The sequence below is a fragment of the Panulirus ornatus genome, chromosome 62 (genome assembly GCF_036320965.1).
Source record: "Panulirus ornatus isolate Po-2019 chromosome 62, ASM3632096v1, whole genome shotgun sequence".
Lineage (NCBI taxonomy): Eukaryota > Metazoa > Arthropoda > Malacostraca > Decapoda > Palinuridae > Panulirus > Panulirus ornatus.
This window is the reverse complement of record NC_092285.1, coordinates 13317247-13332093: the sequence shown is the minus strand read 5'-3', so window position 1 is coordinate 13332093 and position 14847 is coordinate 13317247. Positions and strand designations below refer to the sequence as shown.

At 39.6% G+C, this 14847-nt stretch overlaps 1 protein-coding gene across 9 annotated transcripts in view; it reads left to right on the top strand.

The window, feature by feature from the left end:
• The first annotated feature begins 760 nt into the window (after positions 1 to 760).
• The window catches only part of LOC139745739 (nuclear protein AMMECR1), a 113024-nt gene continuing 98937 nt past the window's right edge, over positions 761 to 14847 (top strand). For 2 of the 9 annotated variants that reach the window (XM_071656253.1, XM_071656258.1), the window contains exons 1-2: positions 761 to 961; positions 3700 to 3750. In XM_071656253.1, coding sequence (XP_071512354.1) covers positions 908 to 961; positions 3700 to 3750 — 105 coding nt within the window. In that variant the 5' untranslated portion in view covers positions 761 to 907. The other 7 variants (XM_071656254.1, XM_071656259.1, XM_071656260.1 and 4 more) reach the window with 6 other exon arrangements.

The window sequence follows — 14847 nt, the reverse complement described above, 5'->3', positions numbered from 1 at the left end:
TATTAATTAATATTCAAACATCATCTTCCTATATGAAAAGACAGAGATTCTGTCCCATGCTTACAAAAGACCCATGATACAAGTGGCTTTTAGCCAGTGTGCAGAATATCCATAATTGTCATGGAAACAATAAGACCAAACAAATTAGCAAAATAAGATGACGCTAGAAATTGGTTAACAATACACTCCGTATGTAGTTTTTTTGGTTCATATGATGTATTGATGTTTTTCAAGCTTTATTCATACGTTTAAAGGCAGTATCTCTGTTGTTCTTTGAAATGCATAGAAATAGTGTTAGTCTGATAAATTTTTAGGGATCCCCTAAATTGGAACTGAAAGAGAATGAGTTTCATACGCTGTCAAAGAAAATTGTTTACACTGCAGAGGCAGTTTTTGATTATTGTATTATTTCCAGCCACCATTTGTATAACTGAGCAGTTTCATGTCGACTTGAGGAATATATCTATGTTATCAGTGGCCATATAAGTAATAGGATTGCTTTATGGTAGGCGTACACCCCAGCTGACCTATTTTCCTATGAAAATGAAAGGTGACGGAGACAAAGGGGCCGCGTTCAGTATCGTAGGTATCGGAACGCAATTTTCGACCTTTTTCTTGTCGTAGATTAATGAAATGAGCCTAATACCACAAAATAACTGATATGATTTAATAAATGATTATATCTATTTAATATTGACGTAATTTTCTCTTTGATGATTGAGAAAAGTACAATATTTATATTGCTAATGTTGAACGCGGCTGGATCAGCTGTGAGTGATTCTTGCTGTGCTGAGAGAGAGGAGGTACTCTTGCGAAGGACTGAATCTGCTTCACCCATCCCTTTGAACTCATCCACCATCTCTCAGCCACATCTCATCCACCCAAGAGCCGCCCACCATACACCGCCATGTCCGCCGGGTGTTGTGGGACCAAGAAACCGAAGCTCAATGGCGGCCCACAGGTACAATTCATACTAGACATAGGACTGATGGTTGCGAGGGCATTGCCTTATTTGTCGCTTAGCAATATATTTGTGGAAGGCATTTGGTGAAAAATACGCCAATTGGACTTGATCGAAAATGTGCGATACATCTTACTTATACCTCATATTAAAAACAGAAGTTTAAAGGATATGGGACATGAAAGAAGTTAGTCAGGCCTAAAGAGGTCAAGAGCAAAGTGTATCCATGGCTTACAACTGTTACCCAGCAAGGTCTAACCTGAAGGTCTACAAGGTCAGTATCTATAACAAGGAATCAAAAGATTACCTTGCACTAGGTGATGGTAGCACCATGAAGGTCAGTGCCTCTGAGGACAGTTTTCTAGTTTATTTATTTTGATATATTCCCTTTTTATAAGTGGACACCATTTAAGAAATGTTCTGATAAAGTTGTATCTGTCCTGTCTCAAATCTACAGGTAAATCTCTCTTAAGTCAGATTTGGATAATTTGAAGTCCTGTGTGTGATGAAGTTCTCGCTAACAAAACAAAATCCTTAGAACAATACCTGATGATTGGAAATTCTGGATTAGTTAATACGGTAAAGTCAAATTCTCGTGTGACACTTGCAAGAAAAGTTATGCCAAAATGTGTCATACATTAGGTGTGAAATCTTGATCTTTAATGCTGAAAGTTCGAAAGCTTACAAGAAATTCCTTATTGGGACACTAGAAACATAACCCTCTTGCTGAAATCTCATGTTGGACACACATTCATCTGTGAAATGTGTCCCTGTTATGGTACTCGAAAAGCACTTGAGCTTATAATCTGTGATGCTTATTGAAACTGCACACAAATAGAAGTATGAAGCACAAAAATTCTTACATAGGATTAACAGATAAAGATTTGTTAACACTTTTTACAGACACACCACTGTATTAAGATGGTGTATTTGCCATCCACACTTCATAGTTAAAGCCTGACAACTGTTGATCTCTGAAACTATTTTTCATTCAGCATTTGAATCTGAAAAAGAGAGGGAAATACTTGTTTGAAAGATCAGACATAGAAATGTGAGTCATGTTGGATGAAATGTGTTGTACAAATTACGTGCAAAATATTTAGGTGCATCACATCAAGGCTCAGTGTGTACTAAACCATTTCAAGTGGGCTTTACATGGTAGCATGTTGGGTTACACAGGGATTCACTCATTTGGCAAGTTGGGTGATTTTGTTTCTCACAGAGCTCTGCTCAACTCGATTGTCAATGACGTTTCCCAGAGATATAACTTATCTGTATACTGTAACTGAAATTTTACCTCCAATTACTTTCTTTTTCAGTGATGGTATCCAGTATTGTATGGAGACAAGAAAATGCCAAGAATGCATGATTACAATATTTCTTAATTAATTTTCTGTGTTAAAAGAAATTGGTAATGGTGAGGGCTGTGAAGTTCAGAGAAATGTGGGGTATATAAATGCAGAAGAATGTGAAATGCTTGTGTAACAGTTCTAGTTTGTTGCCACTGTGGAAATAGCTTTAGAATATGAGTGATTTTATGTTGCAGTGATTGTATAGAGAACAGAATACGATTGGCAGATGATGATTTGAATGATTTATTTACATTCCATAATAATAAAGTTGATAGTAGGAAAGTTTGGACAAAATGTGGAATCAGTGGATGTAAGTACACAGAACATAGGAAAATCTTTAACTTTCCCCATCAATGAGATTTACTATATTTCCATTGATATTTGGAAAACATTTGATTATAATGGTCTTGTTTTTGCATCTGGTTTTTGTCTTGTGTGCAGTTGCTTCTGCAGAAACACATCCTAGTAAATAGAATGATCTCCAGCACACACTCTTAGTAGGTAGCATTACTGTTAATATATTTTGACTCGCATAGAAAGGCAAAGTAAATCTCGACTTCTGTCAAGTAGAGTTAGATTTTTCATGAGTTCTGCTAATTTATGGAAGTGTTCCACCCACTTTTACATTACTTAACCCCACATTTTCTCTGATCTTCATAGTCCTTCTCCATATTGATATGATTGTTGTCATAGATTAAAAGAATGAGATCCAAATCATGCTTTCCATTTTTATTCTGTTTTCTAAACTATTTTGTATCATTGTAAATCAAAAACATTCATATTACAAAGCTATTTCTGTGGTGGAGGTAAACTGGAACATTATCTTTACAGTAGATGAAAAGAACCTTGGAAAACCTCACCCTACATACATTCAGTTACTGGGTGTTCTTGTGCATTCTGTGTGCTTTAATACACAAACATTCAAACTCACATGTGTTCCAGTGAACATACTTCATCAAGTGACAGTTGAAGTAAATAGTGGTTGCTATGGGATAGGAGGTGAAAATTTTATAAGTTCTATTAATTTTTACAAGTGTCACTTTCCCTACATTTTCTGATCTTTATAGTCTTCCCTGCTGTCACATAATAACTCTTCCAGTGCTTACCAGAATAAAAAATGTCTCACCAGAATGGGTGAAATTGATAAAATTGATAAGTAGTATGGGCCATTTAAACAGCCTCCACCCTTTGAAACCAGCTCATCATAGACATTTAAATGTTGGTGCAAGACTTAAGTGTGAACTGAAATTTCCTGTCAAACCCCTCAAAATTCATTTTCTTCAGATTGTTTAAAATTATGAATATATAAAGCTGAAAAAGAGATATCACTTCAGAAGCATATTTCGTTCACTGCTTTCACTCTGTTAATATGTATGAATTTTTAAGTTGTTTCAGCACAACGGGCTAAGAATTGCAGGAGTAAGGCGTGAGTGTCAAGTGAGTTGCCACTGCGCATGTTTTATCTTTTTATCTTTATTTTACCAACACTGAAATTATTTTTACGTATTATTATGTTTTATCAGATATGGTAAATCATTTCTTGTCATAATAACTGTGATTCATTGATAATTTTTTCGTAACAGCAAAATTATAGGGTTTTGTAAAATTATGAGCCACATCAGTCAGATGCAGTGTTGTCAGGGTCTGAAGGGCACTGGCAACATTGCTTCCACTTTTGTGAGAAACTCCTTCTCCCGCCTCATCTTGGTCAACTTTCAACACTAGAAGCCACTGTCCATAAAATTACTCTCTTCACAGTCCGAAAACAGTTCATCGTCAAATGGCTCAATAGCATCTTCTGCCTGGCCCTCTTACTCTATCTAAGAGCCACCCAGTTTTCTTTCTTGAACTTTCATACATTGTGCTTTCATAGGCATGACTGTAGAATGACTGATTGTGGGGAGAAATAATCATACATTTCCACCTCATCCACTGCCCAGGCTTAGCACACAGCTTTTAAATAGTGGTGCAAGTCTCCGGCTTGCATGAATATCCATCCAGAGGAGTCACCTGGTTTGCATAAACATGCATCTGGATTAGTTAAGGAGCAGGTTATATTCATTCAAATCCAGAGCATCCAGTGATATCAGACTGTGATCCTTCCCAAGTTAACTCCAACTCCCTTCACTTGGAGGTTGATACCTCTCTAAGTGTTATATCCAAGATCATTCATCATGGTGTTCTGATATGTTCCATTATCAGAGTTGGCTGTCATTATCATATGATCCCCACAAACTTTCATCTGTTCACACTGTTGCAGGACAAGGTCAGGGTTTGGAGCATGTACTACATCCTCCTACCATTGTTGTCTCTGGGAAATTGATCTTTGAGGATTTTCCTGTAAGCTAATTAGAGTTGCAGCTGATATATGACATTTGTACATGACTAGAAAGCATCATCCTATTCATACATGGGCAGGAAATTTGAAAATGGGTATATTCAGGATCTGTAATTATCTAGTAAAACACACACCATATGTGTGTAGATGGCACTGCTCAGTGTGGACTGTGTGAGAGCACTTGAGGTATCTCAGTCCACATAACTCTCATCACTGTCTGCATAAGATTTTAGTAAGTCCTTTTAGTATCTATCTTTATTGGATGTGTCACACAACCCACAAAATTGTATTTATGCTATTATCTGTCATTAGTCACTTTCAGCCTTAATGATCTTGTGACATGCTGAGTCCTCTGTCCATCGTGACATGCTGGTCCTCTGTCCATCATTCTTCATTGGTACCTCAGTTGTCTTGTCTTTTATAAAGGAATTATTGCCACTGCCAACATATGAAAACTAACTGCCTTGCCAGAATATGAATTCAGAGAATGGCAGAAAAATTAAATGTTGCAGGGTACCTGTGCATCAGTAGCATTCCCACTGAGCACCATGTTTCACATGTGGAAATTGCAGAAAAGGTCTAAGTTTTTGATGGATGCAAATTATTGTAAAAACACTTCCCAATATTTTCTTAGTATCTTTATAATGTACTGCCATTCCAAAGGAAAGTCTTTAATATTTCCACAGTTAGATTTGTGACAGGACTAAACTACAACTTTAGCAAGGTTAAGAATAAATGATAAATGAACGAAAACTCTATTAAGAAACATGTGGAATGTTGTTGCCATATAGTTGGGGAATATGTTGTTGCATTAATGTTGATAGATGTTTAACCAGTAGAAAATAAAGATTTATTAAAGGAGGGCAAAGTTTGGAAGATACAAGGAAAATATCAGGTCAAGCATACAGTATAAAGAAAACAGAATAACCTAACACAGTATAGGTTTTATTGCTGATATTTCTAGGTGAATGTGTTGAAACCTAGTGAAACCTAATTTAGTTTCAGATAACATGAAACTAGTTTAAGATGACTTGATACCAAGTGAAGCTCACCCTAACTTAGATTAAGGAATTTAGAAACTTAAAGTTCAAGAATTAGAGATATTTTTTAGAATATTGGTTTGTGCTTCTGAAGAAATGTAAATTCCTTCATGTTGTCTTCATTAAAAACTGAATATTTAACTTAGCATCATGGAGAATATACCTCTTCTGGAAAGCACTACAGTCTTGAAAAGTTCCTAATTCCATATGGATATTATTCATTTAAGAGTTCCTCATATGTTGAATTGTATGAGAAATGTGTCTTTTGCTATAATGAAATAAGTGCCAGTATGCATAGTTTATGTAATTGATACTTTGAGAACATCCAGAAGAAACTTTGGAAATTGTCTCCCAGTTGAAGAGATAGGTACGTAAGAATAGCCTGAAATCTCATTTTCCAGTTGCAGGACAACCTTGTTTCCTCATGACCACTCAGTAGCAAGTCATTGTCCTTCCATACAAAATACTTTACATAATTTGATTATGTTATATAAATAAAAAAATCAATAAATTAGGGTCACTATTTTATGGTCTGCAAATGGTTGGAAGCTCATTAGACGAAAATATATCTCATAGAAAGAGATCCAGAAATAAGAAATTTCTCAGTATGTTCTGTCTGATCATCATTTCTATATGAAATTTTTTCTTTATTATTATTATTATTACAAATATTACTGGTGTTTTTATGGTACTTTATTTTCATGCTTATAGTGTAGTAATGGTAAAATATTGAAAGGAAATGTTTCTAGAATATGTAAGCTCCCAAAGTCCATAGTCCAGTGTATTAAAGATTCTCACCAACTTGGAGCATGTATCCAGAGATGGCAACTCTAACTATGTGCTGCTTTAGGTCACTTCACTGTTTTAGCTGTTTGAACATGTGGCTATAAAGCTCCATGCTTTTCTTTGTTATATGTATGATATTTTCTTGAATTCCGCCCTGATAACGGCATTCAAAAGGCATACAATTGATAGTGCTGGGTGTCACCTTGTGTCGAGGAAGCATATTGCAATCCTGGTTACAACAGTGAGTCCAGAGTCAACCCAGCTGTTCATCCACTCCTGAGGTTTGGTCAAGAAAGTGGGACCTGGCTCAGGCTAGAGTGTGTATATATTATATGCATATCATTATTATTCATAATTGCTGTTTCCCTCATCGGTGAGGTAGCGCCAGGAAACAGACGAAGGATGGCCCATCCACTCATATACACATATATATATATATATATATATATATATATATATATATATATATATATATATATATATATATAGCAATACTCCTGAAACAGGAGTTGTGGGAGTATGTGATAGAATGTAAGAAAGTAAATTCTCGATTAATATGGGTAAAACTGAAAGTTGATGGAGAGAGATGGGTGATTATTGGTGCATATGCACCTGGGCATGAGAAGAAAGATCATGAGAGGCAAGTGTTTTGGGAGCAGCTGAATGAGTGTGTTAGTGGTTCTGATGCACGAGACCGGGTTATAGTGATGGGTGATTTGAATGCAAAGGTGAGTAATGTGGCAGTTGAGGGAATAATTGGTATACATGGGGTGTTCAGTGTTGTAAATGGAAATGGTGAAGAGCTTGTAGATTTATGTGCTGAAAAAGGACTGATGATTGGGAATACCTGGTTTAAAAAGCGAGATATACATAAGTATACTTATGTAAGTAGGAGAGATGGCCAGAGAGCGTTATTGGATTACGTGTTAATTGACAGGCGTGCGAAAGAGAGACTTTTGGAGGTTAATGTGCTGAGAGGTGCAACTGGAGGGATGTCTGATCATTATCTTGTGGAGGCTAAGGTGAAGATTTGTATGGGTTTTCAGAAAAGAAGAGTGAATGTTGGGGTGAAGAGGGTGGTGAGAGTAAGTGAGCTTGGGAAGGAGACCTGTGTGAGGAAGTACCAGGAGAGACTGAGTACAGAATGGAAAAAGGTGAGAACAATGGAAGTAAGGGGAGTGGGGGAGGAATGGGATGTATTTAGGGAATCAGTGATGGATTGCGCAAAAGATGCTTGTGGCATGAGAAGAGTGGGAGGTGGGTTGATTAGAAAGGGTAGTGAGTGGTGGGATGAAGAAGTAAGAGTATTAGTGAAAGAGAAGAGAGAGGCATTTGGACGATTTTTGCAGGGAAAAAATGCAATTGAGTGGGAGATGTATAAAAGAAAGAGACAGGAGGTCAAGAGAAAGGTGCAAGAGGTGAAAAAAAGGGCAAATGAGAGTTGGGGTGAGAGAGTATCATTAAATTTTAGGGAGAATAAAAAGATGTTCTGGAAGGAGGTAAATAAAGTGCGTAAGACAAGGGAGCAAATGGGAACTTCAGTGAAGGGCGCAAATGGGGAGGTGATAACAAGTAGTGGTGATGTGAGAAGGAGATGGAGTGAGTATTTTGAAGGTTTGTTGAATGTGTTTGATGATAGAGTGGCAGATATAGGGTGTTTTTGGTCGAGGTGGTGTGCAAAGTGAGAGGGTTAGGGAAAATGATTTGGTAAACAGAGAAGAGGTAGTGAAAGCTTTGCGGAAGATGAAAGCCGGCAAGGCAGCAGGTTTGGATGGTATTGCAGAGGAATTTATTAAAAAAGGGGGTGACTGTATTGTTGACTGGTTGGTAAGGTTATTTAATGTATGTATGACTCATGGTGAGGTGCCTGAGGATTGGCGGAATGCATGCATAGTGCCATTGTACAAAGGCAAAGGGGATAAGAGTGAGTGCTCAAATTACAGAGGTATAAGTTTGTTGAGTATTCCTGGTAAATTATATGGGAGGGTATTGATTGAGAGGGTGAAGGCATGTACAGAGCATCAGATTGGGGAAGAGCAGTGTGGTTTCAGAAGTGGTAGAGGATGTGTGGATCAGGTGTTTGCTTTGAAGAATGTATGTGAGAAATACTTAGAAAAGCAAATGGATTTGTATGTAGCATTTATGGATCTGGAGAAGGCATATGATAGAGTTGATAGAGATGCTCTGTGGAAGGTATTAAGAATATATGATGTGGGAGGAAAGTTGTTAGAAGCAGTGAAAAGTTTTATCGAGGATGTAAGGCTTGTGTACGTGTAGGAAGAGAGGAAAGTGATTGGTTCTCAGTGAATGTAGGTTTGCGGCAGGGGTGTGTGATGTCTCCATGGTTGTTTAATTTGTTTATGGATGGGGTTGTTAGGGAGGTGAATGCAAGAGTTTTGGAAAGAGGGGCAAGTATGAAGTCTGTTGGGGATGAGAGAGCTGTGGAAGTGAGTCAGTTGTTGTTCACTGATGAGACAGCGCTGGTGACTGATTCATGTGAGAAACTGCAGAAGCTGGTGACTGAGTTTGGTAAAGTGTGTGAAAGAAGAAAGTTAAGAGTAAATGTGAATAAGAGCAAGGTTATTAGGTACAGTAGGGTTGAGGGTCAAGTCAATTGGGAGGCGAGTTTGAATGGAGAAAAACTGGAGGAAGTAAAGTGTTTTAGATATCTGGGAGTGGATCTGGCAGCGGATGGAACCATGGAAGCGGAAGTGGATCATAGGATGGGGGAGGGGGGCGAAAATTCTGGGAGCCTTGAAGAATGTATGGAAGTCGAGAACATTATCTCGGAAAGCAAAAATGGGTATGTTTGAAGGAATAGTGGTTCCAACAATGTTGTATGGTTGCGAGGCTTGGGCTATGGATAGAGTGGTGCACAGGAGGATGGATGTGCTGGAAATGAGATGTTTGAGGACAATGTGTGGTGTGAGGTGGTTTGATCGAGTAAGTAACGTAAGGGTAAGAGAGATGTGTGGAAATAAAAAGAGCGTGGTTGAGAGAGCAGAAGAGGGTGTTTTGAAATGGTTTGGGCACATGGAGAGAATGAGTGAGGAAAGATTGACCAAGAGGATATATGTGTCGGAGGTGGAGGGAACGAGGAGAAGAGGGAGACCAAATTGGAGGTGGAAGGATGGAGTGAAAAAGATTTTGTGTGATCGGGGCCTGAACATGCAGGAGGGTGAAAGGAGGGCAAGGAGTAGAGTGAATTGGAGCGATGTGGTATACCGGGGTTGACGTGCTGTCAGTGGATTGAATCAGGGCATGTGAAGCGTCTGGGGTAAACCATGGAAAGCTGTGTAGGTATGTATATTTGCGTGTGTGGACGTATGTATATACATGTGTATGGGGGTGGGTTGGGCCATTTCTTTCGTCTGTTTCCTTGCGCTACCTCGCAAACGCGGGAGACAGCGACAAAGCAAAAAAATATATATATATATATATATATATATATATATATATATATATATATATATATATATATATTTGGAGGTTTGTTGAATGTGTTTGATGATAGAGTGGCAGATATAGGGTGTTTTGGTCGAGGTGGTGTGCAAAGTGAGAGGGTTAGGGAAAATGATTTGGTAAACAGAGGAGAGATAGTAAAAGCTTTGCAGAAGATGAAAGCCGGCAAGGCAGCAGGTTTGGATGGTATTTCAGTGGAATTTATTAAAAAAGGGGATGACTGTATTATTGACTGGTTGGGAAGGTTATTTAATGTATGTATGACTCATGGTGAGGTGCCTGAGGATTGGCGGAATGCGTGCATAGTGCCATTGAACAAAGGCAAAGGGGATAAGAGTGAGTGCTCAAATTACAGAGGTATAAGTTTGTTGAGTATTCCTGGTAAATTATATGGGAGGGTATTGATTGAGAGGGTGAAGGCATGTACAGAGCATCAGATTGGGGAAGAGCAGTGTGGTTTCAGAAGTGGTAGAGGATGTGTGGATCAGGTGTTTGCTTTGAAGAATGTATGTGAGAAATACTTAGAAAAGCAAATGGATTTGTATGTAGCATTTATGGATCTGGAGAAGGCATATGATAGAGTGGATAGAGATGCTCTGTGGAAGGTATTAAGAATATATGATGTGGGAGGCAAGTTGTTAGAAGCAGTGAAAAGTTTTTATCGAGGATGTAAGTCATGTGTACGTGTCGGAAAAGAGGAAAGTGATTGGTTCTCAGTGAATGTAGGTTTGCGGCAGGGGTGTGTGATGTCTCCATGGTTGTTTAATTTGTTTATGGATGGGGTTGTTAGGGAGGTGAATGCAAGAGTTTTGGAAAGAGGGGCAAGTATGAAGTCTGTTGTGGATGAGAGAGCTTGGGAAGTGAGTCAGTTGTTGTTCGCTGATGATACAGCGCTGGTGGCTGATTCATGTGAGAAACTGCAGAAGCTGGTAACTGAGTTTGGTAAAGTGTGTGAAAGAAGAAAGTTAAGAGAAATGTGAATAAGAGCAAGGTTATTAGGTACAGTAGGGTTGAGGATCAAGTCAATCAGGAGGTAAGTTTGAATGGAGAAAAACTGGAGGAAGTAAAGTGTTTTAGATATCTGGGAGTGGATCTGGCAGCGGATGGAACCATGGAAGCGGAAGTGGATCATAGGGTGGGGGAGGGGGCGAAAATTCTGGGAGCCTTGAAGAATGTGTGGAAGTCGAGAACATTATCTCGGAAAGCAAAAATGGGTATGTTTGAAGGAATAGTGGTTCCAACAATGTTGTATGGTTGCGAGGCGTGGGCTATGGATAGAGTTGTGTGCAGGAGGATGGATTTGCTGGAAATGAGATGTTTGTGGACAATGTGTGGTGTGAGGTGGTTTGATCAAGTAAGTAACGTAAGGGTAAGAGAGATGTGTGGAAATAAAAAGAGCGTGGTTGAGAGAGCAGAAGAGGGTGTTTTGAAATGGTTTGGGCACATGGAGAGAATGAGTGAGGAAAGATTGACCAAGAGGATATATGTGTCGGAGATGGAGGGAACGAGGAGAAGTGGGAGACCCAATTGGAGGTGGAAAGATGGAGTTAAAAAGATTTTGTGTGATCGAGGCCTGAACATGCAGGAGGATGAAAGGAGGGCAAAGAATAGAGTGAATTGGATCGATGTGGTATACCGGGGTTGACGTGCTGTCAGTGGATTAAAACAGGGCATGTGAAGCGTCTGGGGTAAACCATGGAAAGCTGTGTAGGTATGTATATTTGCGTGTGTGGACGTATGTATATACATGTGTATGGGGGTGGGTTGGGCCATTTCTTTCGTCTGTTTCCTTGCGCTACCTCGCAAACGCGGGAGACAGCGACAAAGCAAAAAATATATATATATATATATATATATATATATATATATATATATATATATATATATATATATATATATTTTTTTTTTTTTTTTTTTTTTTTTTTTTTTCTATCATATGCCTTCTCCAGATCCATAAATGCTACATACAAATACATTTGCTTTTCTAAGTATTTCTCACATACATTCTTCAAAGCAAACACCTGATCCACACATCCTCTACCACTTCTGAAACCACACTGCTCTTCCCCAATCTGATGCTCTGTACATGCCTTCACCCTCTCAATCAATATCCTCCCATATAATTTACCAGGAATACTCAACAAACTTATACCTCTGTAATTTGAGCACTCACTCTTATCCCCTTTGCCTTTGTACAATGGCACTATGCACGCATTCCGCCAATCCTCAGGCACCTCACCATGAGTCATACATACATTAAATAACCTTACCAACCAGTCAACAATACAGTCACCCCCTTTTTTAATAAATTCCACTGCAATACCATCCAAACCTGCTGCCTTGCCGGCTTTCATCTTCCGCAAAGCTTTTACTACCTCTTCTCTGTTTACCAAATCATTTTCCCTAACCCTCTCACTTTGCACACCACCTCAACCAAAACACCCTATATCTGCCACTCTATCATCAAACACATTCAACAAACCTTCAAAATACTCACTCCATCTCCTTCTCACATCACCACTACTTGTTATCACCTCCCCATTTGCGCCCTTCACTGAAGTTCCCATTTGCTCCCTTGTCTTACGCACTTTATTTACCTCCTTCCAGAACATCTTTTTATTCTCCCTAAAATTTAATGATACTCTCTCACCCCAACTCTCATTTGCCCTTTTTTTCACCTCTTGCACCTTTCTCTTGACCTCCTGTCTCTTTCTTTTATACATCTCCCACTCAATTGCATTTTTTCCCTGCAAAAATCGTCCAAATGCCTCTCTCTTCTCTTTCACTGATACTCTTACTTCTTCATCCCACCACTCACTACCCTTTCTAATCAACCCACCTCCTTGTATTTTTTAACTTTCTAAAATGGGAAACAGAAGAAGGAGTCACGCGGGGAGTGGTCATCCTCCTCGAAGGCTCAGATTGGGGTTCCTAAATGTGTGTGGATGTAACCAAGATGTGAAAAAAGGAGAGATAGGTAGTATGTTTGAGGAAAGGAACCTGGATGTTTTGGCTCTGAGTGAAACGAAGCTCAAGGGTAAAGGGGAAGAGTGGTTTGGCAATGTCTTGGGAGTAAAGTCAGGGGTTAGTGAGAAGACAAGAGCAAGGGAAGGAGTAGCAATACTCCTGAAACAGGAGTTGTGGGAGTATGTGATAGAATGTAAGAAAGTAAATTCTCGATTAATATGGGTAAAACTGAAAGTTGATGGAGAGAGATGGGTGATTATTGGTGCATATGCTGCACCTGGGCAGCATATGCACTGCTTCTAACAACTTTCCTTGGTGTGGGAGGAAAGTTGTTAGAAGCAGTGAAAAGTTTTTATCGAGGATGTAAGGCATGTGTACGTGTAGGAAGAGAGGAAAGTGATTGGTTCTCAGTGAATGTAGGTTTGCGGCAGGGGTGTGTGATGTCTCCATGGTTGTTTAATTTGTTTATGGATGGGGTTGTTAGGGAGGTGAATGCAAGAGTTTTGGAAAGAGGGGCAAGTATGAAGTCTGTTGGGGATGAGAGAGCTTGGGAAGTGAGTCAGTTGTTGTTCGCTGATGATACAGCGCTGGTGGCTGATTCATGTGAGAAACTGCAGAAGCTGGTGACTGAGTTTGGAAAAGTGTGTGGAAGAAGAAAGTTAAGAGTAAATGTGAATAAGAGCAAGGTTATTAGGTACAGTAGGGTTGAGGGTCAAGTCAATTGGGAGGTGAGTTTGAATGGAGAAAAACTGGAGGAAGTGAAGTGTTTTAGATATCTGGGAGTGGATCTGGCAGCGGATGGAACCATGGAAGCGGAAGTGGATCATAGGGTGGGGGAGGGGGCGAAAATCCTGGGGGCCTTGAAGAATGTGTGGAAGTCAAGAACATTATCTCGGAAAGCAAAAATGGGTATGTTTGAAGGAATAGTGGTTCCAACAATGTTGTATGGTTGCGAGGCGTGGGCTATGGATAGAGTTGTGCGCAGGAGGATGGATGTGCTGGAAATGAGATGTTTGAGGACAATGTGTGGTGTGAGGTGGTTTGATCGAGTGAGTAACGTAAGGGTAAGAGAGATGTGTGGAAATAAAAAGAGCGTGGTTGAGAGAGCAGAAGAGGGTGTTTTGAAGTGGTTTGGGCACATGGAGAGGATGAGTGAGGAAAGATTGACCAAGAGGATATATGTGTCGGAGGTGGAGGGAACAAGGAGAAGAGGGAGACCAAATTGGAGGTGGAAAGATGGAGTGAAAAAGATTTTGTGTGATCGGGGCCTGAACATGCAGGAGGGTGAAAGGAGGGCAAGGAATAGAGTGAATTGGAGCGATGTGGTATACCGGGGTTGACGTGCTGTCAGTGGATTGAAGCAGGGCATGTGAAGCGTCTGGGGTAAACCATGGAAAGCTGTGTAGGTATGTATATTTGCGTGTGTGGACGTATGTATATACATGTGTATGGGTGGGTTGGGCCATTTCTTTCGTCTGTTTCCTTGCGCTACCTCGCAAACGCGGGAGACAGCGACAAAGTATAAAAAAAAAAAAAAAAAAAAAATGCTGCACCTGGGCATGAGAAGAAAGATCATGAGAGGCAAGTGTTTTGGGAGCAGCTGAATGAGTGTGTTAGTGGTTTTGATGCACGAGACTGGGTTATAGTGATGGGTGATTTGAATGCAAAGGTGTGTAATGTGGCAGTTGAGGGAATAATTGGTATACATGGGGTGTTCAGTGTTGTAGATGGAAATGGTGAAGAGCTTGTAGATTTATGTGCTGGAAAAGGACTGATGATTGGGAATACCTGGTTTAAAAAGCGAGATATACATAAGTATACTTATGTAAGTAGGAGAGATGGCCAGAGAGCGTTATTGGATTACGTGTTAATTGACAGGCGCGCGAAAGAGAGACTTTTGGATGTTAATGTGCTGAGAGGTGCAACTGGAGGGATGTCTGA